Source organism: Anabrus simplex, chromosome 14 (genome assembly GCF_040414725.1).
Source record: "Anabrus simplex isolate iqAnaSimp1 chromosome 14, ASM4041472v1, whole genome shotgun sequence".
In the NCBI taxonomy this organism is placed as follows: domain Eukaryota; kingdom Metazoa; phylum Arthropoda; class Insecta; order Orthoptera; family Tettigoniidae; genus Anabrus; species Anabrus simplex.
Genome location: NC_090278.1, coordinates 80,441,150 through 80,465,284, shown reverse-complemented (window position 1 = coordinate 80,465,284; position 24,135 = coordinate 80,441,150). Strand labels below are relative to the sequence as shown.

Here is a 24,135-nt window from a genome sequence, read left to right as displayed (position 1 = left end):
AGTATGAATCATACGATTATGCCTGAAAATGGAACATTTATTGAACACAATCCACAAAAAATCAGTAGAAAGCACAACTATTTCATGCTATGTAATTTCTGACATTCAAATCGGAATCACTCATAAATCTCTTCAGTGGAACGTCCGAGACATTCTCGGGCTGCTCGCGCTTGCCCATAACGTGACCTCCCGAGAAATTCTCGTTCAGCTGCAGTGTTCAATGTGCGATCGCCCGACATTTTCTTGGGTAATGTAATATCTTTGGAAAATATTTTACAGTTTTCCGCATTTAGGGCCCATTTTCAATTATTCCGGGAAGTGTGTGTGGGGGGGGGGGGGGCGACTTCTTAGCGCCGCTACTGCTTGTAGGTATGAGGCGTGGCATAGCTCAACTTAGAGAGACATGCAGCCCTTTTAAATGTATTTTTAAGGACTAAATATGCAAAAAATATAATAAAGTGCATACCCTTTTGTTCGGAAAACTTTGGACAATTTAATGCAATAAAAACAGAAAAATCCATTTTTTGATCCTTTTACACTTCCAGTTCTTCTAGGACATGTTAGACTGACTACACCATCAAGCACCTTCTTAGACCTTGATGCTGGTAGAAACCTCTTCACCTTACGCAGTACTTACTAGGAATTAGGTTAAGTTGACATCGCTTGTGTAACAAGCTTGTTCAACAAACTAATGTTATGGCCATATTTCTCGTAGTGGTGGTACTTGATTCTTTACTTCCCCACAAGCCGTTACGTAGCGAAAGAGAAAGTTATCTGTATGGCTGTGGATCTCACTGCTAAAGAGTCACAGTGGGCCATGCACACTGGTCAAGCGCTACTGGATTATACACTGCTCCCAGCGGGCATTTATAGTGACAGAGCAACAACATGGGAATCGTGCGCGTGATTTTATTAGTGACTATAGGAGTAGGTGTCATCTTGTGCCAAGAAAAAGATCTAGGTAAGTAATTAAGAGTAATGCACATTTTTAGGTGGCTTTTAAAAAAAATTACAATACTTTACGTCGCAACGACACAGATAGATCTTACGGCGACGATGGGATAGGAAAGGGCTAGGAGTAGGAAGGAACGGACCATGGCCTTAGTTAAGGTACACCTCCAGCATTTGCCTGTTGTGAAAATGGGGAAACTACAAAAAAACCACCTTCAGCGCTACCGACTCCTGCGGGATAAAATTTCGGCATCCTCCCAAACCATACAATTTATTAATGGGAAGTGAAACCGATGACATTATTATTAATGTTTTTTTGTTGTATGGATCATCAGTCCATAGACTGGTTTGATGCAACTCTCCATACCACCCTATCATGTGCTAACCTTTCCATTTCTCCATAAATATTACATCCTGCATCTGCTCTAATCTGATTGCCATATTCACACCTTGGTCTACCCCTACCGTTCTTACCGCCTGCACTTCCCTCAAAAACCAACTGCACAAGTCCTGGGTGTCTTAAGATGTGTGCTATCATTCTGTCTTCTTCTCGTCAAAGTTAGCCAAATCTTTCTCCTCTGACCAATTCGATTCAGTATCTCTTCATTTGTGATTCGATCTATCCATCTCATTTTCAGCATTCTTCTTTAACACCACATTTCAAAAGCTTCAATTCTCTTTCTTTCTGAGCGAGTTATTGTCTACGTTTCACTTTCATATAATGACACATTCCAGACGAAACTCTTCAGAAACATATTTCTAACTCCTATATCAATGTTCAAAGTGAGCAAATGTCTTTTCTTAAGAATGGCTTGTGCTAGTCTGCATTTTATGTCCTCCTTACTTCTGCGATAATTATCGAATATTAATCTGCTTCCTTTAATACTTCAGTTTTATCTAATATTTCCTGCATCACCTGACTTTGTTCGATTGTAATCCATTACTTTTGTTTTGGACTTATTTATTTTAATCTTGTACTCCTTACCCACGACTGCCCATGCCATTCAGCAATTACTCCAGATCTTCTGCAGTCTCGGAGAAAATAACAGTAACACGGGCAAATCTCAGGATTTTGATTTCCCCTCCTAGGAATGTGATTCCTTTTCCACATTCCTTTACCGCCTTGCCTTACTCCTTTATGGGTTGCTGCTTCTTTTCCATAGCCTTCGATTCTTATCACTGCAGAATGTGTTTTTTTGTACAGATTGTAGCTAATTCTTCTTTCTAGGTATCCGATTCCGACCACCTGCGGATTCTCAAATAGCTTGGCCCAATCAAAATTATACAATACCTTTTCTAGATCTACGAATGCCATGTACGTGGTCCTGTAAGATCAGACTTAAATCCACGATTGCTCATGTGTTTCTACACTTATTTCTGAAGCCAAACCGATCTTCTCCCAACACATTTTCAACCTGTCTTCCCATTCTTCTGTAAATAATAGCCTACATGTTAAAAGTTTGCAAGCTTAAGTTACCTCACTGTCGGCAGCCCTGAAGATGGTTTTCCGTGGTTTCACACCAGGCAAATGGTGGGACTGTACCTTAACTAAGGCCACGGCCGCTTCTTCCTACTCCTAGCCCTTTCCTATCCCATCGTCGTTGTAAGACCTATCTGTATCAGTGCGACGAAAAGCAACTTGTAAAAAAATCGGATGGACTTCTCCTGTGTCATAATCTTACACACTAAATGGAATAACCTCGCCATGTTGGTTTCTCTTAAGGGAGTCAGTAATTCCGACGGTATGTCATTAATTTGAGATGCCTTGATCCTATTTATGTCTCTTAAAGCTCGGTCCAATTCTGACCTCAAAATTTGTTCCCCCATTTCATCAATATCAACAACCTCTCCTTGTTCCAGAACAATATCATCTCATTCTTTCCCTTGATACAACTGTTAGATAATATGTTCCAGTCATCCTTCTGCCTTGTCTTCTTTCCCTAGAAGTGAGTTCTTAATATTCATATACATAATTTTCCTTTCTCCAATGGTTTCTCTGATTTTCGTGTATACAGCATCTACCTTTACTACAACCATACAACCTTCAATATCCTAGTACTTTTCTGTCAGCCATTCTTTCTTAATGTCGTGCAATTTCTATCCACTTCATTCTTTAATCAGCCTTTATTCTTTTCTGTCCTCATTTTCTGCATTCTTGTATCTTCGTTGTTCATCAGTCATGTCTAATATATCCCGAATTATCCACTGATGCTTGCTTGATCGTACCGTTCTTCCTAACCTTTCTTGAGCAGCCCCACTGATCTCACTATTTACCTATTATGTTTCCTTCAGCCTTTTCATTTAGTCCTTGTGCAACATATTCCTTGATGCAATCCTTCACACTCTTTTCTTTCAACTTATCTAGATTCCATCTTGTATTCCTTCCTTTCTTCTAGTTCTTCAACTTCAGGTGACATTTCATGACCACCAAGTTGTGGTGTGATTGCACGTCTTGGAATTTCTTGCAAACCAACACCTCGTTTCTGAATCTCTGCCTAATCATACTGAAGTGCATTTGATACCATCCAGTGTCTCCACGTCTCGTCCACGTATATCGCCGTCGTTTGTGGTGTTTGAACTAAGAACTTGCAAGAATTAAATTACGATCAGTGCAGAATTCAACCAGCCGACTTCCTCTTTCATTCTTTTGTCCCAGTCCGAATTCTTCTACGACATCACCTTCCCTTCCTTGGCCTACCACTGGATTTCATTTTCCTAACACAATTAGATTCTCGTCTCCTTTTACATACCCATTGTATGGAATCTTCTGTCTCTTCATATTTTCTTTCGATGTCTTCGTCATCTGCTGAACTAGTAAGCATATAGATCTGCACTCTTGTGGTGGGCATTGGCTTGGTGTTTATCTTGACAACAATAATCCTTTCACTATGGTGTTCGTTGTATCTTACCCGCTGCCGTATTTTCTTATTAATTATTGAACCAACTCCTGCATTTCCTATGCTCGATTTTGTGTTTTAATTCTGTAGTCGACTGATCAAAATTCCTGATCTTCCTGCCAACGTACTTCTCTTATACCAACTGCATCAATTTCCTTTTCCAGATTTTCTAACATACCACAACGATTGAAACACGTAACATTCCACGCTCCGACTCGCAGAATGTCAGTATTCATCTTCCTGATGATTGCACCCTCCCGTGTGAAGTCCCCACCCGGAGATCCGAATGGGGGACTATTTTACTTCAAGTATTACTCGCGCAACTTTTAGTGATGCCAGGTGTTACGGGGGTGAGGAGTGAGGAGGGAGCTCTCCCGGTTCCGGTAATACTGGCAACTGAATGGAAATGAAATCTGAATTGAATCGATAATATGATCGATCTATATGAATTTTCTAAACCTTTATTATCTTAAGCCAACAACTGTGTCACACACACACACACACACACACACATTATATAACATTTCTTGATGCGAATCTTGTTCCTAGCATGAATTCTATAGTATGGCTTATGTTTTAAAGGTTGTCAGTACGAATCTCGAAGATAACCGAGGTCTACCGATTCAGCACTAGGGAGCCCAGGTATCACTAGAATTTGCGCGAGTAATTAATACATTTTACCCGAGAGAAAGCCATCATCACTACATCATTCATTAATACTGAGAGAGGTGTATGTCCTTGGGAGTTAGTTACGTCTGTAGTTTCCCGTTGCTTTCAGGCGTGTAGCAGTATCAACCCAGCTAACCCATGTAAGATATTATTACAAGGCCATATCAGTGAATCCTCCAGACTGCCGGCCTAGCAACTTATGAAAGGCTGCATTCCCTCCTTTCGATGAACCATTCGTTGTCTGGTCTCTCTACAGATACCCATCCGATATGGTTGCACCTACGGCTCGGCTATCTGCTTCATTGGGACGCACAAGCCTTCCCACCGCAGCAAGGTCGCATAGTTCATAGGGGAGGTTCTTCTTCTTCTTCTTTATTGTTTACCCTCCAGGGTCGGTTTTTCCCTCGGACTCAGCGAGGGATCCCACCCCTACCGCCTCAAGGGCAGTGCCCTGGAGCTTCAGACTCTGGGTCGGGGGACACAACTGTGGAGGATGACCAGTACCTCGCCCAGGCGGTCGCACCTGCTATGCTGAACAGGGGCCTTGCGGGGGGATGGGAAGATTGGAAGGATTATACAAGGAAGAGGGAAGGAAGCGGCCGTGGCCTTAAGTTAGAGGCCATCGCGGCATTTGCCTGGAGGAGAAGTGGGAAACCACGGAAAACCACTTCGAGGTTGGCTGATGTGGGGATCGAACCCACCTCCCGAGGCTGAGTGGACCCAGTCCAGCTCTCGTATCACTTTTCAAATTTCGTGGCAGAGCCGGGAATCGAACGCGGACCTCCGCGGGTGGCAGACACTAACCACTGCACCACAAAGGCGGACGGGGATATTATTATTATTATTATTATTATTATTATTATTATTATTATTATTATTATTATTATTATTATTATTATTATTATTATCATCACAAGGTTGTGCCCAACTATGGACCACGATTGAACTTTAGCAGATGAATTTACTTTCTTCTCTTCACAGAATCTTTTCATCCTGTCGCTGTGTTTTTTCTTCCGTCCATGCAGTGGCGATTCCCATCTCGGGTTTTCAGCAAAATGATGTTTGTTCACCAACGTTCTAAAGCTAGGTCTGTCCCATATCATTTCACCTGTTATGCTGATTTGTTGAAGGTCTTTTTCAATTTCGGTCATCCAATTATTCTTGAATTTTAGTGAGGAGGCGTAATTAAATATCTTCACCGTCCATTCTTTGAATATGGCCATAAAATTTCAGTCGTCTTTTTCTAATACTGTTTGATATTTTCTCAGAATGCTCAGATCTCCTTTTCATTCACACTCCTTCTACGCATACTGAGCCAAATATTTTCCTGAGGATTTTCCTTTCTTTTTTTTCTCTCTAAAGGTTTAGTTAGTGATCTGCCGCAATTATTATTATTATTTCGTAAGTTGTATCTAAATCCACGTAAAAAGAGGAGAGACATAGTGATATAGACATACACGACACATGACTAGGGACTAACTACCTATACTGCTAATAATAAGAGTTGGCGCCTGACCTTTCTTAGAGGGAGGTCCGTTTACTGCCTGCCGTGGCGGGATAAAGGGAGTGGCTGTGTGGTTGCCATGGAAACGAGGGTGGGGCGACTGCGGTTGCCATGGAGATAAAACTTCAGGGCAGCTCGTCTTGCTGGGAGTTGCCAAACCTGTCACTGTCACTGATAACAACCTGATTGTTTGTATAATAGTGATCGCAAATGGGACGACCACGCCTGGCAGGTAGTCTACAACAGATCACAGCGGTTAGAATGAAGGAGAGAACAAGTGAGCCGGAAGCGAGGGGTAAGAGCATGTAGAAAGGAATGCTGGAATGTGGCAACATCGTGAAATGACACGTGCAGTGCTCCTCCCTCCAACCTTACCTGTCAGACGCCAACTTTAGTTAAAACAACAATCATCATCACCATCACAATACAGAACATTATATATATAATGAAGAGTAAACAAAGAAGGGTAGTGCATGATCTCGAAAGAACATTACTTTCTTGAAAATGAAAGAACATATCTCTTTCGATTGATACGCAATTAGTACAATGTTTGTTTGTTTGTTTGTTTGTTTGTTTGTTTGTTTGTTTGTCCAACCGTTGTCCCGTTTCTCTACCAGGTCGGGTATGATGTGAGAAGAACCGTCCTGGCGGGTTTTTATGACCGGGAGTTAATGAGAGGAGTTAATGAGATGAAATGAATGACATGATATATGATAGTAGGAATGGAGAGGGTGAAACCCTGTGCCGGCATATAGCCTACTCCTGTTGAATAGCACCAGGGGTTCTGCTCAAAGCTTAACGTCCCCGTCCGACGGACGAATCACCATCAACAGCGTCATATGCCCTCACTCTATATGAGCACTGCGGAGAGGTTTGGAATTTAATCCAGGCTTTTGGCACGCAATCTAGTGATTAAAAATTATATACCACCACCTCCCCTACCCCGCCGGTCAATATTCTGATAGTGAAAGTTTTTCGATCAACAGGACTCGAACCGGCTAACCACGGTGTCAGACTGTTTAGACTTCAACGCCTTAACGATCATGGCCACCAGGCGGGCATACGCAATTAGTACAATATTCGATAAAAAATAATTTGATCAATCAATCAATCAATCAATCAATCAATCAATACTGATCTGCATTTAGGGCTCTCGCCTAACTGGCAGATAATTATTTACCCAATCTTTCGCAAAATATTTCTAAGAAATTGGAATTCTGCCAAACATCCACTTTGGTATGCAAATCGATCAAATCCCTAATTCCTCTTCCTATAATAGAATATTTCCCCCAGTTTGTCCTCTTGAATTCCAACTTTATCTCGATAGCATGACCCATCTTAATTTTCAAAACTCAGTTCAAATTTATTGTGATGAAATAAAGAGTATGTCTGGGCGAATGGTGCAAAAGCCTACATCAGGCACTTGCCACCTCGAGGGTTTAAGTTATTCTTTCGCAAAATCTCTCACCATTAATGACTGACCTTTAAACGAAATAACATGTCCAGTATCCATTTCCTAAGCGGCTTCACGTTGAGACCGGTGCATTTGTCTAACGTGATGTTACGGTAATCACCTGTAGTCATCCTCTCTCTTAGATAACTCTCATTAGGAAGCTGACACACTTGTGCTGTCAGTCATGCCTCGCAGGATGGGAAGATAGCACAGTCCCTTTGAATGGAGCATTGTCCGTGCAGACAAACTCAATAATACGTCAATCGGCAGACAGAAAGTCAGTCTATACGTGGAATGAGTATTGGTATAAATGTAAGTTCATTCTGCCAGTTTATCGTAATGGGTAACAATAAACTGTGACTCACGAACGTTTTAAATTTAATTTCAAGTTGAATTTATAACAAATTAATTCGTAAAAGCCAACCTTGACAGCCAGGGTGAGCAACTCGAATGGTGGAAGGCAATCTTCTTCTTCTATTTCGCTCTTCAAGTGAGATGTTGCGTGACTTGACAAGTTTCTCCGGTGCATCCCCCATTCCCATAATTTGCTTCCTAAAGGTTTTTCTTTCCTATACATCTCCCTCTTGGATATCTACTTCTTCCAACTCCTTGTGAACCTCCGTAATGGCCTGTTTACACGCGGACAGTAATTTAGTGGTAACTAAATTTTTAACTTAATTTTAAGTGACTTGCAGCGTGTGAACTGTGACTTTAGTGGTAAGTAGTAAGTAAACGATCAAGTAACAATTTAGTCAAGTGGAATAGAATCCACTCTATTTTTCCTTTCAAGTAGACTTCTCACCAGCTGCGCGCGCACCCATCGGAGTAGTGGGTGAGCACTGTACTTGCAACTTACCACGTGCGAACAGGCGCAATTTAGTCAAGTTCATAAGTTGTGGGTAAAGCTACGAGCTGATCATCGTTTTGAGTTCCTCTTTTCTTTTGATCGTTCATTCTAATTGCCGACAACAATGGCTAGATGGGCAGAAGCTTTTAAGTCACTGCAGAATTGAAACAATACTAATTATTTTTTATGTGTATTCACTGAAATTTAAAAGCAATAAACCTTTTATAATAGTCGTTTTGCTAAACAATTGCTTATATATAATATTGTAACCAATATGTGTTTGTCATAAAGGTTGTGAGTCAACAGTTGAGTCATGATTTTCCTTATCTAACTTCCTTACAACTGAAAACCTACAACCTGTTTTCCAGTCATTGACGGGTCAGGGATGGAATGAATGAAGCAGATATAGGCTGTTAGTACGATGGGATCGCCACTCCCAAAGTGATTTATTAATGAATGGTAGATGCTATGAAATGAAAATGGAGAATGTTGCTGGAATGAAAGATGACAGGGAAAACCGGAGTACCCGGAGAAAAACCTGTCCCGCCTCCGCTTTGTCCAGCACAAATCTCACATGGAGTGACCGGGATTTGAACCACGGTATCCAGCGGTGAGAGGCCGACGCGCTGCCGTCTGAGCCACGGAGGCTCTTCCTTACAACTACTATATACAATTATGTGTGACCATGTCTTGCCATAATTAAAAACATGACCTATCTTTATCACTTGCATCTCCCAAATTACAATATCTTGCCACTTACCTACTCTTCTTTACACTTCACACAACTTTCACATTCACCATGTAACTCCACGTTTTACAATCAGATATCACAGAACCTAGTAACTTTTTGTCTTTAACTATCTTTCACTCACTCTTCACATACATTTGTAACCATACTTTTCCTACTTAACCGCATTAGTCAACTCTAAACGTACAAATCCTTACATCTAAAACTTGTTGTTTATCACTCATACACAGACCTTAAATTAATTCTCCTTTTATACCCTTAGCTCTTTGAACTTTCTTTCTATGAACTTTCAACTTTTAACTTTATTTCACAAACTCTCCTTACCGCACATAAATACCCATTTAATCTCCTCCTGTCTCCCCTTCCATTCTTTGATAATCCACCCTACGATTTTTTGCTCATCCCCTTTTCCTAATAATTCGATTATTGGCACTCAAAAGAACAAGGTAGTTGTAGGGGTGGCGCTTGCATGTGGCCCAGTTTTTCGCCCATGTGAGCATTCACATGGTAGATTTACTTCGTTTTTTCTTTTTTCTTTTGCATTTTCCTTCTTTGTAACGGGAACATGTATTTGGGCTGAAAGCCTGTAATGTTCTTTATCAATAAACTTATGTTGTGCCTTCCACTTTTCTTGTCGACTAAGTATCCTGTGTATCAGTCTCTTTGGATTCGTCCTCTTAATGTGTCCATAAAATGAATGCCTTCTTTTCCTTATTGTAGTTGTTATCTTCTCAACTTTTTCATAAAGTTCGCTATTCGCTCCCAATCGCTTGTGAATCTAATGACTTCTTTGGTCCTAAGGTTCCCTAAAGGAATCCCCTTTCCCTTTTCTTCAATGACTGGGTCCGTTACTCTCGTCATGGTTTCCGCGGCATATGCACACTGTGCTCTGATTACCATACAATAATATTTTAATTTTGCTTGGAAGCTTATGGACTCCCATGGCATAATCTGAAAGCCATTTCCATCTTTCCCATCCTTTGTCTTCTTTTCTCCATTGTGGCTATCTTAGGATCCCGTAAAATAATCCACTGCATTCATTTCCGTTAGTTTCCTCCTTCCTTTCTTGCTTTCCAATATTTCTTCATTATTTCACTGTGGCTTTTGTTCCCTCTTCTGTCCAGATGTTATTCCGTTCCTTCTTTTCTTTCTCCTGGAAACGCTTGAAATTTTGTGTCAATTTCCTGTCCTGCATTATATCTGGAGTTATTCCCATCTCTGCCATCTCTCTCTCTCTCTATACTCTCCCCTAACCCCCATGGCGCAACAGCCCCGAACTGCCTTGCTCCGCCCGAAGGCCTGCAGATTATAAGGTGTCATTTGGTCAACACGATGGATTCCCTCGGCCGTAATTCGTGGATGCTATTTCAGCGTCAGAGAGCTCCTTAATTCTAATCACGTGGGCTTAATGAACCTGGAACAAACCCTCAGATTTAGGTAAAAATCCCTGACCTGGCGAGGAATCGAACCCGGCACCTCCACGTAAGATGCACGCACGCTGCCTCTACACCGTGGGCCCGGCCTTCTTTCTTTCTTAATCCGTTTTTCCTCCAGGGTTGGTTTTTCCCTCGGAATCATCGAGGGATCCCACCTCAAACGCCTCAAGGGCAGTGTCCTGGAGCGTGAGACTTTGCGTCAGGGGATACAACTAGTAAGGAGGACCAGTACCCCGGCCAGGTGGCCTTACCTGCTATGCTGAACAGGGGCCTTGTGTGAGGATGGGAAGATTGGAAGGGATAGACAAGGAAGAGAGAAGAAAACGACGTTAGCCTTAAGTTAGGTACCATCTTGGCATTTGCATGGAGGAAATTGGGAAACCTTGGAAAACCAATTCGAGAATGGCTGAGGAGGGAATCGAACCCGGTTTACTCGGTTGATCTCCCGAGGCTGAGAGGACCCCGTTCCAGCCCTCGAACCCCTGTTCAAATATGGTGACATAGCCGGGTATCGAACCCGGGCCTTTGGGGCTGGCAGCTAATCACACTAACCACAACACCACAGATGCGGACTATTGTCATTATTCCTCGTGTAAATATTATTAAAATTTGTTTTGTGAGTCTGGCTTTATACATATTTCATAGATCGCGTTTAAACTTGTTCATTGGCTTGATGACTTTCGTCTTCTTATTGTTCCAAAATCTCTTAATGAACTCCCTGCGTTGCCTCTTCTGACAACTTTGTACCAGTCCTGCTGCTAGTTTTCACGACAATGTGTTTATTTACTGAGCTCCTGAAGACTTGGCGATTTTTCATGTCGTCTTCCCTGATATTCATTTCATTCAGGTCCCCTCTTGTTTCCTCCAGCCAATTTCTTCTCGTGTTTTGGGAATTTATTATATAGAATAACCTTTTTATGAGTCTATTATTATCCATCCTAAAAATGTCCAAGAAATGTCTAACGTCTCCTCCGTACAGTTTTGATGAAACTATCTGTGTAACTACAGAGGTCTGCAATGAGTTCACCTTTTCTTCTCAATTCCTTTTTCTTGTAGGAGGCCGAAGATTTTTCCAAGAATTTTTCTTTCTTTTTGTTTTCAACATCTGAAATTTTAGAATGACCTCCTAAAGTGAATGTTTCTGATGCATGTAGAGCTTCCGGTAGAATAACTGTTTTTGTAATGTTTAAAATTAGCATTACGTGACATTACTCTTTTATTGTAGTGTTCCCATGTCAGTCTAAATGCCCTCTGAAGTCTTGAGGACCTTTCTGTATTAGCCAAATTGTCTAATCCCGATTATTATTATTATTATTATTATTATTATTATTATTATTATTAAATATGACAAGGAGCCTCATTGCTCTTCCCTGAAAGAGTACAAGGAGGTAGGCTATTGATCCCGTCTGGTTTCTATACTGTTCCAAAGAATTCTCCCTTCTAGGGACAGTAGAGAAGATATGTTGTAACATTTGCCAGACCTCAGGCGATGTAGCAAAAACGCTGCTGTATAATCATTAATGTTTTGGTCATCAACGCCGCTACTGTCTGTGCATCCGAGATGACTTCCCTTATAAATTACTTGCTTTGAACTATTGAAGCGTTATGTAATGTACCAGCTCGGCCACTTCCTGTTCGACAACATCACTACACTTTCTCGAATTAGTTTATTACACATGGTAGCTCAAGAAGAAGTAAAACCTGGTTCTGGAATTGATCTTGTCACACCCAGATATTTTCTGAAAGAGAACAGGACTGTACTGAACACTTTGGCTGTTCCGGGCCATTAAAATAATACTGCCCTCGGAGAACCAAGGAGAGACTGTGGACGCCGAAGGGCAAAGTGGTGGCGATCTGCTCTGTGAGCACACCCAAAGATTTAAAACACGCGACGCCAGGCGTTTCAAATAAGTTGGCTAACCGCTCGGCCAACTCGTTCGGTGTGTGTTGCAGGGACACCCTCGATATTGAAAGAATTATCTCGTAGAAATCCACCTTTTCAGACAATTTGTGATTTATTAGAAATCAAAACCGATGTTATGTAATGGAATAATGGAACATGTTTCGCCTAAATATACTAGGCATCTTCAGTCGTGTTGTCTTAATACTAAAATTGAAATGGATAACTAGTCCTTAAGCTATGCTTAAAACACTATACAAAATGGCTTGTGACATTGACAAAACTATCACAAAAATACACAATAGTTACATAAAATGAACACTTAGGCGCACTTGGCATTTGTTATTGTCTTAAAATATCATCATCATCATCATCATCATCTGTTTACCCTCCAGGGTCGGCTTTTCCCTCGGACACAGCGAGGGATCCCAGCTCTACCGCCTCAAGGGCAGTGTCCCGGAGCTTCAGACTCTCGGTCGGGGATACAACTGGGTAGAATGACCAGTACCTCGCCCAGGCGGCCTCACCTGCTATGCTGAACAGGGGCCTTGTGGAGGGATGGGGAAGATTGGAAGGGATAGGCAAGGAAGAGGGAAGGAAGCGGCCGTGGCCTGAAGTTAGGTACCATCCCGGCATTCGCCTGGAGGAGAAGTGGGAAACCACGAAAACCACTTCCAGGATGGCTGAGGTGGGAATCGAACCCACCTCTACTCAGTTGACCTCCCGAGGCTGAGTGGACCCCGTTCCAGCCCTTATACCACTTTTCAAATTTCGTGGCAGAGCCGGGAATCGAACCCGGGCCTCCGGGGGTGGCAGCTAATCACGCTAACCACTACACCACAGAGGCGGACGTCTTAAAATATCATTTGGATAAAATAACGGTTTTGTTGATCGTCTTTGACACTTAATATTTACAAACACCCAGGTACACTTGTAATTATATTTCACAAACGTGTAACTTCGCTGGAATAGAAAATGCTACTGTTGATCATGTTTGTAATTGTAGCACTTTAAAATACGAAATTGTGAAGTCATAATACCTGGGCATTATTTACATGCATCGTGAAGACGGAGCAGCCTCATGTGGACAGAGTAAAAGAGGGGGCTTCGAGAGCAGGTTCTTTCTGTGGCTAGATATGATTTTATGTAAATGTTGTGTAGTTTTGTGATAGTTCTTTCAGTTTAATTTACTAAGGAAAATTTAATGTATCCTCCTATTCAATACATAATTCCATCATTAGATGGAGTAATAAAATTCACACATGTTTCGACTCGTTTGAGCCATCTTCAGTGAAATAAGGGGGGTTAAAGTTATGTACATAATACAAGCTAAAACTGTGTTAAAAACATAATGAAGGAACAAATGAAAAACAATGTCACAAGCCATTTTGTATAGTGTTTTAAGCATAGCCTAAGGACTAGTTAACTATTTTAATTTCAGTATTAAGACAACACGGCTGAAGATGCCTAATATATTTAGACGAAACATGTCCCGTTATTTCATTATGTAACATCGGTTTTGATTTCTAATAAATCACGAATTGTATTGAAAATGTGGACTTCTACGATATAATTCTTTCATGAGCTTACACGTAGTTCAATACGGATCCCAATATGAAAATTATAACTTGTCATAGGAAGTGGATTACTGTGTGTTGTTATGGTGGTGTATAATTTTGTTTATACAGATAACATTATCTTTATGTTACATGGAACAGCCGACCACTTCAAGTCCTGCAAGAAGGGTAGCAGCTCATTTGACAAGTGCATGGAGAAGGCTCTGAATTCACTGCGCCACTATTTTAAGAAAGGTAAGTCATCTTATATAGATTCTTTAAAACTTATTGAACTTTGAGTCCTTGTAAGTATTATTCTTATTTTTTATATCTGCCTGAAACTACAAGAGACCATAAGAATCTAAAATGTTAAAATTTTATTTTTATAAATTGATAAAACGAAATAATTTCCGACAAAATATTAGCGTTACGAAAATGGTGGAAACTTTGGGCTAGAAAGACTTGGGAGTTAGGAGATGAGCTGCTTGACTAAGCGGCATGGAATGATGTTCAGGCCTCCCGACAGTGATGTTCGAACTGACTATCTCCGAGTGCAAGCTGACAGCTACGTGACTCAAACATGCAGCCGCTCACTCGGTTTACTCTGCTGACTTTTAAACAATCATCTGCTGTAGAATACTGTGCCTTTCAGTATTCGATAACAACCAGTCACTACTGCTCTGCATTTAGTGCTGTTTCCTAGGTGGCAGATTTCCTAAAAGTTTTTACCTAGTCTTTTCCTAAATTATTTCAGAGGAATTAGGAATTTATTGAACATCTCCCTTGATGTATTATTCCAGTCCTTAATTCCTCTCCCTACAAGCGAATATTTGACCCAATTTGTCCTCTAGAATTCCAACTTTATCTTGACATTATGATATTTCTTGCCTACAGAGATTCCACAACGAATGCAAATATTCAGTAAAGTATATCACATTTATTTTACAGGACTACCAGAATATGGCGTGGGATCATTTGACCCATTCTTCGCCCCCGAAGTGGTCCAGAAGAGAGGAGGACCGAATCTGAATTACAAGCTGAAGTTGAAGAACGTTTACGAGTATAACTGGTCGCAGTCTTACGTTGATAACTTCAGGTAATAGAAAACAATTTATTTGTTTATTACTACCCGGTCAGGAAAACCAAGGATGACGGCTGAGAGGATTCGTCGTGTCGACCATACGACAGGCCTTCGGGCTGAGCAGCGGTCGCTTGGCAGGGCAAGGTCCTTCGGGTCTATTGTGCCGTGGGGGTTTTTATTACTAGCAACCTTCCCTGGCTTCGAATGGGACCAATTTTCAGTTTACGCTGCTTGGTCAGATCGGATTTCCTTGTAGGCACATTAGTTGTTACTACTACTACTACTACTACTACTACTACTACTACTACTACTACTACTACTACTACTACTACTAGAATGTTTTCATTCCTCCCCTGAAGGGGGAGGCGGGCCTCTTAGACGGTTACGCCGTCTCACAGGCCGGGATATTTGTTACGGTGAAGGAGATGCTCGGAGAAGGTGAGGTGGTTGGCGGCCGTGGCCTATACTAGGAACTGTCCCGGCATTCGCTTTAGTACAGGAAAATGGAAAACCACGGAAAAACCATTCTCAGGACAGCCGACGGTTGGGGCCAGCCGTGAGGCCCAGCCCTGTCCCGTCTCCCGAATGCAGAGGCGTAGAGCCACGGTAGAGCCGTGGCCACCCCTCCTCTGCTCGGTTGGCCGGTCAGAGTGCAGAGCTGGCGGACCACGGACCAGCCGAGACCCACTCTGCATCAACCAACGATTTTAGTTGCTTTTCTCCTGATGTACTTCAAGTACAGTATAATTATCAAAGCTTTACGTGTGAGAGTGGGCTTTTCAAGTGTTCTGTTCGACTGGGAACTTCCTTTCTCTTTCTAAAATTATTTTCCTTTCGTTTCCAAAATTCATTCGTTGAAGATACAATTTATGTTTTTAATTATTTTTATTTGTGTTACGGAGTTATCCGTGGAAGTCAGAGGTGAAAGAAGGTGCGGGCTGGAATGGGTCTAACTACAAGTTCGAAAGATGAATTAAAATTTCAACAAGGTTATATTTTCAAAACTGAACAATGGTGACATAGACTTTTGAGCGTACAACAAATAGCAACAAGTTAAATCAGGTACATAACCAAGAGAAAAATTTAAACAGTTTCCACTAGGGGGAAATAACAAGAAAATCAGGTACAGTGCCGCTTTACAAGAAAACACCAGTTAAGTGGTCTTTACAAATTCCGGGCTACGGGCCCAAATTCATCAATCCTTGAGCTCTCAGCTCACAATCACAAAACACCAAAGGGCAGAAAACCCTTAATTACATGGAGCATTAGCTCCCAACTTTACATTTCAAGCCTCTCTAAGGCACTTTTACCACAACACCATAAAGAGCTGACCCGCTCTCGATCTTTCAAGCCTATTTAAGAGGCCATAAACTGACTTTACACTAACTGCCCTCAAGGCACACAAAGATACAGGGGTATTTAATACCCAACCTACAGGGCCTTCGCATGAAGAAAACAAAACATCAGGGTAAGTTAATGGCCCAAAGTACAGAAAGGACTGGAGGCGTGAACTTGCACTCCTAAATACACAATATTAAAACCTAAGTGGCTCTAGGCCGATACACAGGGGCTAATCCCAAGCTAGGGAGGTGACTCGTATGAAAAACTTTAATACATTAAGGAAGAGAAGAAACGGTTATGAAAACGTAGTCACCTCAATTTCAAATGAAGGGGAGCTCGAGAGGGTGAATCACTCTCTATCCCCGCTTTACGGTAAAAGAGATTTGTAGTTTTTACATAGACTGAAAAGGAATTTATATTTTAAAGAGATGGGTTACATATTAAAGGTTTCGAACCCTCCCCTAGAGTTAGACTGCTGAGCTAGCAAGAAATAAAAATGTTAAAAGGCCATTACCTTGTTGAAGATCTGCTGTCAGAAGAACGAGGCGCTTCCCGCCCCCTGCTACATATTAACACACTGAGTTAGATGTTATACTGGTGGTCCCGAGACAAGAAAATCAGCAGTTTTTATACCCTCGTGGAAAATTTGAGACCTTTCAAGAATGAGTAGACACACCCCCTCAATTTTTATTGATAGACTATGAATTACACATGGAAATTTGAAGAAGAAAGCTATGATTTGAGGAAAATTAATGACAGAAATTACCGATTGGTTAAATTCAAAACAGGCTGAAAGAAAGAGTTAATATTACCAACCCACAAACCACAGAACAAAATTTAGTAAAGACAAAACTTATGAATACAAAATTTCTTCAAGAGAGTTCATTCCATTGCGCCAGAGTGTATTACCATAGTTTTTGGTAGAGACATCTGTTAGAGAATGTCAACACTTCTTGATCAATGAAAAACAAAAGCAAATCAAAAACACTCAGTGACATCTTCTGATAACTAGTAGAGTTAGTTCGGTGGTTAAAGTTCCGGGTTTCTCCAGTAGAGAAGTTTCAATTGGCGCAAGATATGAACTTGCGTCCCGTAGAGGTGTACCGCCCGGTACAATTTGCATTTAGTGTGTTAAAACAACTGTCTGTTGATACAATAATCACCCACCACCACAACCACACTGTGCTGACATTCTTCAGTCTTATTAGTATGTCAAGAAGTTCGTCTTCGCTGCTGGGGAGGAGAGAAGTAACGTCAGCAACTTCCAAATTATTATTATTATTATTATTATTATTATTATTATTATTATTATTATTATTATTATTATTATTATCCGTCTCTTTGGGTGAATGGTCAGCGTAGTCGTCTTCGGTTCAGAGGGCCTCGGGTTCGATTTCCGGCCGGATCAGGGATTTTAACTTTGAATAGTTAATTCCCCGGGATCGGGGACTAGGTATTTGTACCGTCCCAAACACCCCTACAACTCACTCACCACACACACACTACCCTCCACTGCAATAACACGCACTTTCCTACACTTGGCAGTTATCACCCACACTTGTAGGAGGGTCTGCCTTTCAAGGGCTGTACCCGGCTAGAAATAGCCACACGAAATTATTATTATTATTATTATTATTATTATTATTATTATTATTATTATTATTATTATTATTATTATTATTATTATTATTATTTCTTACCGTGTGATATCTTGTTGTATTGCCCTTTAATGAGAGACAAAACTCATGTCAATTACTCCTATGATGAGCAACATAGTTGGATTTTATAATTCATCAACAATGAGTTGTGGGAAATCTGCGTCTTCCTCAATCACACGTAGTTCGAAGTCCTCACATAACTAATGTTGTAAACGGCGGTTGATTTTTTGTTTCGAAGGTTGGAAATAAGTCGACGTTCTCTTAAAAGGCATGGCCTCTATTACCGTCTATTGTATTCAACTTCCGCTGTATCTTTCATTATAAGAAGTCACAGTTGAGTGAGCGCGCTAGAGAAAGCGGCATTCTAGGAGTTCAAGAATGAGATTCGGAGATTCATTTTGTAAATATGACTTAACCTAAACGTCGTGAAGTGAAAAGTTAAATGTGTTTTTTAGTACAAGGGTGAACCTATTATAAGTTTACCAAGAAAAAAGCAGGACACATTAATAAGTAGTGAGTAGTGAGTTTCACAAATAGGAAAAGTCCTCTCAGTTTTAATTACTGCGTTGATGGGGTGAAAGTTCCTTTTGGGGATCATTGTAAGTATCTAGGTGTTAATATAAGGAAAGATCTTCATTGGGGTAATCACATAAATGGGATTGTAAATAAAGGGTATAGATCTCTGCACATGGTTATGAGGGTGTTTAGGGGTTGTAGTAAGGATGTAAAGGAGAGTGCATATAAGTCTCTGGTAAGACCCCATCTAGAGTATGGTTCCAGTGTATGGGACCCTCACCAGGATTACCTGATTCAAGAACTGGAAAAAATCCAAAGAAAAGCAGCTCGATTTGTTCTGGGTGATTTCCGACAAAAGAGTAGCGTTACAAAAATGTTGCTAAGTTTGGGTTGGGAAGAATTGAGAGAAAGAAGAAGAGCTGCTCGACTAAGTGGTATGTTCCGAGCTGTCAGCGGAGAGATGGCGTGGAATGACATTAGTAGACGAATAAGTTTGAGTGGCGTTTATAAAAGTAGGAAAGATCACAATATGAAGATAAAGTTGGAATTCAAGAGGACAAACTGGGGCAAATATTCATTTATAGGAAGGGGAGTTAGGGATTGGAATAACTTACCAAGGGAGATGTTCAATAAATTTCCAATTTGTTTGAAATCATTTAGGAAAAGGCTAGGAAAGCAACAGATAGGGAATCTGCCACCTGGGCGACTGCCCTAAATGCAGATCAGTATTGATTGATTGATTGATTGATTGATTGATTGATTGATTGATTGATTGATTGAAGTACAGGTCTCGTGCTGTATTTTCTAATGAGGTAAATATGCTGAATTACATATATGGAAAATAGGCCTATCTAATATGATTTTCGCAAGAACTGGTGTATTTGTTGAAATATAGCATACACATTTTAATGCAATTATGAGCCAGCCTGGTGGCCATGATTGGTAAGGCATCGAGTCAGACACTGTGGTTAGCTGGTTCGAGTCCCGTTGGATGAAAAGAAATTGGCGGGAGGCGATCACTATCCTAACTGCCGCAGGGTTTTGAGGGGTTTTGTAGACTTACTTATTAGAAATAAAAGACAGATATTATGTGGATAGTAAATTTTATTCAAAAGAACATGGTGCACTTGGAATGTGGGTAATAACTCGGTGTAGTATGGGTCTGTGATATGAGAAATAATAATTTACGAGTTTGGGAGTAATGTTACCAGTAAAAGTGAGATCAATAAATGAATTGCCCAATGTGCTGGGATAGTTCCTTGGCACAAGATTCAAGTTAAAGTTTGAGAAAATCAACATCCAACAGAACGCGCGAGTCAATACAGCGCCATCTTATAACAGAGTATGTGTGTGACGTCACATATTTAGCACAAATTTCGCCTTACTTCGAAGCGCTGTTTTATGAAAACTGCGTTTGAGATTTTTAAATTTTTGTAAAATATTTGTAATAGGTAGCCTTCTCTTTTATCTGTTAATTGAGACATTAAACACGTTCGTAAATTAAATACTCTCGGTGATATATGCGTTCTATCCAAACACTAAAAGCGTCTTAAAACTTTTCTTTCCATTTACCTGTTGTCCAGGAGCACAAGTCTACGTTAAAGATTACTAACACAATGCTGGCCGTCAGGGTAGGAGAGGTGGTGATGTACAATTTTTAGCCGGGCTGAGTGGCTCAGACGATTAAGGCGCTGGCTTTCTGAGTCCAAGATGGCAAGTTCGATCCTGGCTCAGTCCGGTCGTATTTGAGGGTGCTCAAATACGCCAGCACCATGTCCGGTAGCTTTACCGGCACGTAAAAGAACTCCCGCAGGACAAAATTCCGGCACATCGGCGTCTCTGAAAACCGTGGGACGTGAACCAATAACAGTATTATTATAAACACTAATCACTAGATTGCGTGCAAATGTGTGGATTCAATTCCAAACCTCTCCACAGTCTCCAGAGCGAGGGCATATGACGCTGTTGATGGTGATTCGTCCGTCGGATGGAGACATTAAGCCTTGAAAAGAAGTCAGCTATGTGACAGCACTGTGTTTCACCCTCTGCCTTCCTACTATCATAATTATATCACGTCATTCATTTCATATCACAGTTTCTCTGATGAGGCTGACGTCAGGAAAGGCATCCGGTCGTAAGAACTCGCAGTGAAGATCCCTCTCACTTCACCTCGTAGCCAAATGCAAGTAAGGTTTAATGATACTTGTCAAGCAGGATGTGGCGGTGGTTTTTGTTTTAAGAGGAAGTACAAATAGGCAACCACTAATGAGACGGAAAGAGTGGAAGAGGTTCGACACTTTGTATATGAAGGTATCGGTCGAAGAAAGACAAGAGGCACGAAGGGCATGAAAATGAAAGGCTCCCTAGGACTCGTAAACCTAATACCATCGGGGTTGGAAAAGAATAAGAAATATCTGAAAGTGAGGAGCCTGGTACAAGTGAGTGGAAGAAACGCCAGGACTCAGCGAAGGGCCCCATGGTCGCTAACCCACACTCCCAAGTTAAGAGCCCTGAGGCCTGTTTTATTCACCTTTTATGACAGGCAGCGGATACCGTGGCCCAAAGCTTTGGAATTACCAGAGGACGAGACGACGACGAAATAAATATACCCTTGGAAAAACTGAACGATTATTTTTCATGTAACTGCACATTAAATGCAGCCCTGAAACAGGAAGTTCTAGACGTGAATTATGCAAAGACGCGAACAGATAGAAAAAACACCTACTTCCGTCCAGCAACCCACTCACAAGTCAGGTTTGCTATAAATCGGATAACATCAACGGCAAAAGGAAATGACAGTATAGGAATAGAGATGATAAAAATTATTCTGGATGTGATATTACCCGCACTAATTAACATATTTAACTCTTCCCTTGTAGACAGCACATTTCCCGAAATATGGAAAGCGGGCATTATACGTCCTCTAAAAAAAAAGTAGTTTCCCCTTCTGAACCATCTGACTACAGAGCCATCTGCATACTTTCTGCTTTATCCAAAGCGCTAGAGTTCATTGCTCATAGACAAATAACAGACTACATGACGACTTACAACTTATTTGACCCACTACAATCTGGTTTTCGTCAAGCACACAATACTACAACGGCACTACTGAAGGTCACAGAAGACAACCGAGAAGCTATGGACAACAAGGAAGTGACAGTTTTAATACTCCTAGATTTGAGCAAAGCTTTTGACTCCATTGACACTGACATTTTGCTCTCGAAATTGATTCCCTCCATTTCTCGGACAGCGCCCTCCTTTGGTTGCATTCCTACCTGTATGGCCGTCGGCAGTGTGTTACAGATAGAATAAACATATCAACTTGGCGGTCTGTGCAGTGTGGTGTGCCCCAAGGGTCAGTGTTAGGACCCCTTCTTTTTTCTATTTACATTAATGATGCTTCCCAAAACCTAACGCACTGCAAATACCATATTTATGCTGATGATGTACAAATGTACCTCCATACATCTCCAAATCTAATACTTTCGGCCATAGACAAAATCAATCAGGATCTAACATCATTTTCTTTTTGGTCTTTGAGATATGGTCTTAGGTTAAACCCAGCAAAAACGCAAGCCATCATCCTTGGATACCCGAAACTACTCGCGAAGGTCAATCGACCAGAGATTCCATCTATAATGTTGTGTAATACTAGCATACCATTCATGTCATCAGTGAAAGTCCTAGGCGTTACTTTCGATGATGACATGTCATGGAAAACGCATGTTACAAACATCACCCAGGAAACATTCTCTGCATTGCACATGCTGTGTGGGTATAAATACTTATTTCCTGAAAAACTAAAAAAAAATGCTGGTAGAAGCTCTGGTTTTCCCTCATTTTGACTATTGGGACGGGATTTATAGAGACGCTTGGGGCAAGTTATTGAGCAGATTACAACGTGGTCAAAATGCACGTGTGAGATACGTCTGTAACCTACTGTACTATGACCACGTAACTCCTTCATATAACCACCTATCTTGGCCCCGACTAGAAATCCGTCGCACTGTGCATACCCTATGCCATCTCCATAAAATCCTTCATTCTTCACAGTCATTTTACCTTATTTCGTATTTCAAATACCTATCCTCTTATCATAGTCTTAACACCAGATCTGCTAATAATTCCACCCTTGCTTTACCTACCCATAAAACTTCCATCTACGATAAATCATTTACAGTAATTGCCTGCCGTGAGTGGAACCTCCTTCCCGAAAGTATCAGGGGGTTAAGCACTATTCGCACTTTCAAGGAAGCACTTTGGAGACATTTTATGCACCAGTAAGGATCACCTGTAAACTTGATGCTGCTACTTACAACCATTCTATTGTTATGGATGTACTGGTAGAGAGTCTAACATTCTTATCTGATTTGTTTTTAAAATCAAATTTTATGCACTACCTGTTTTTTTACATGTAGGATATTAGTTTTAAGAATTTATCCTTTTATCATATCTGATTTATTTCATCTTAATTTAATCTTAATTTATTTAATCCAAATGTAATCTCACCATTCTCGTATTACTATTAATTTAATTTGTATTAAATCTAATTATTGTAAAGTAATAGAATGTAATGTATGTATATTTCAGTTCCTGGTTAGATGTTACAGAAGGCCTGAAGGCCTTAATCTTGCCAGGTAAAATAAAACATTACTAAACTAAACTAAACTAAACCCACAGGGGTATGTCAAACACGGGAGGCACTTCATCATGGGCACATCTTTAAATACAATTGATTAATCATTTTGACATTCATTTGTAATTTTCTGCTTTTTTTCTGTTGTGTTATAATGTCAGAAATGTTTGTAATACTATGCATCAAATAGTATGTTATGTTTCCTCGTTAGTAAAGTAACTCTTCTCGCTCTTTTCCAGGAGTGATTTTGGAAATCATCGCATTATATACTCCCAGTACTTCCCTGAGAAATACTTGAATGGTGAATACGAGATGGACGGGCTTGTACTTCAGTATCCTGTACATAACAAAGGATTCTGGAATCTCTCTCTATGTAAGTTGTTAGGTCGTAATCAGAAACTTCTCTTTACGTGCACAGGCAGTGCTGAGTATTGAACACTTCTATGCAAGTCAGTAAATCAGCGTGTTATTGCCAGCAGTGTGAACTCAAAAGTTGCATAATTACAGAATTGAAAATGTTATGAAGTAATTAATACTGTTACCGGTCACAAACTGTAATATTTTTTATTCCACAATGTGTCTCAGAGCTTGTTGATCTAGTTGATACACAATTGTTTTCAAACAATATTATATATTATCATCATTATAGATGAGTGATACATCCATAAATGGGACAAATTCATCATTATATTTTTGGCCATAGCTGTTCATCTCTTAATTTCAGGAGCATAGCAACCTAACCCAAGGTATTGCATTTCTGAGACATTCTCCAGTTCTTTGAAGATGTCTGTGCTGGCTAATTTCTTGGCTCTATTAACAATCATTATTTTGGTTTTCTTTATCTACATAGTTTCTAAAATGTTCAATTTTATCCCTTTTGTGATGTGTGTGTGTGTGTGTGTGTGTGTGTGTGTGTAAAGCAGTGATAAAATGTTGATATTT

General features: G+C 40.6%; 1 protein-coding gene across 1 annotated transcript in view; it reads left to right on the top strand.

The window, feature by feature from the left end:
• The first annotated feature begins 768 nt into the window (after positions 1–768).
• The window catches only part of Jhbp16 (Juvenile hormone binding protein 16), a 35,164-nt gene continuing 11,797 nt past the window's right edge, over positions 769–24,135 (top strand). The window contains exons 1-4 of the mRNA XM_067158051.2: positions 769–961; positions 14,124–14,216; positions 14,910–15,057; positions 23,433–23,566. Coding sequence (XP_067014152.2) covers positions 889–961; positions 14,124–14,216; positions 14,910–15,057; positions 23,433–23,566 — 448 coding nt within the window. The 5' untranslated portion in view covers positions 769–888. The remainder of the gene's footprint in view (positions 962–14,123; positions 14,217–14,909; positions 15,058–23,432; positions 23,567–24,135) is intronic.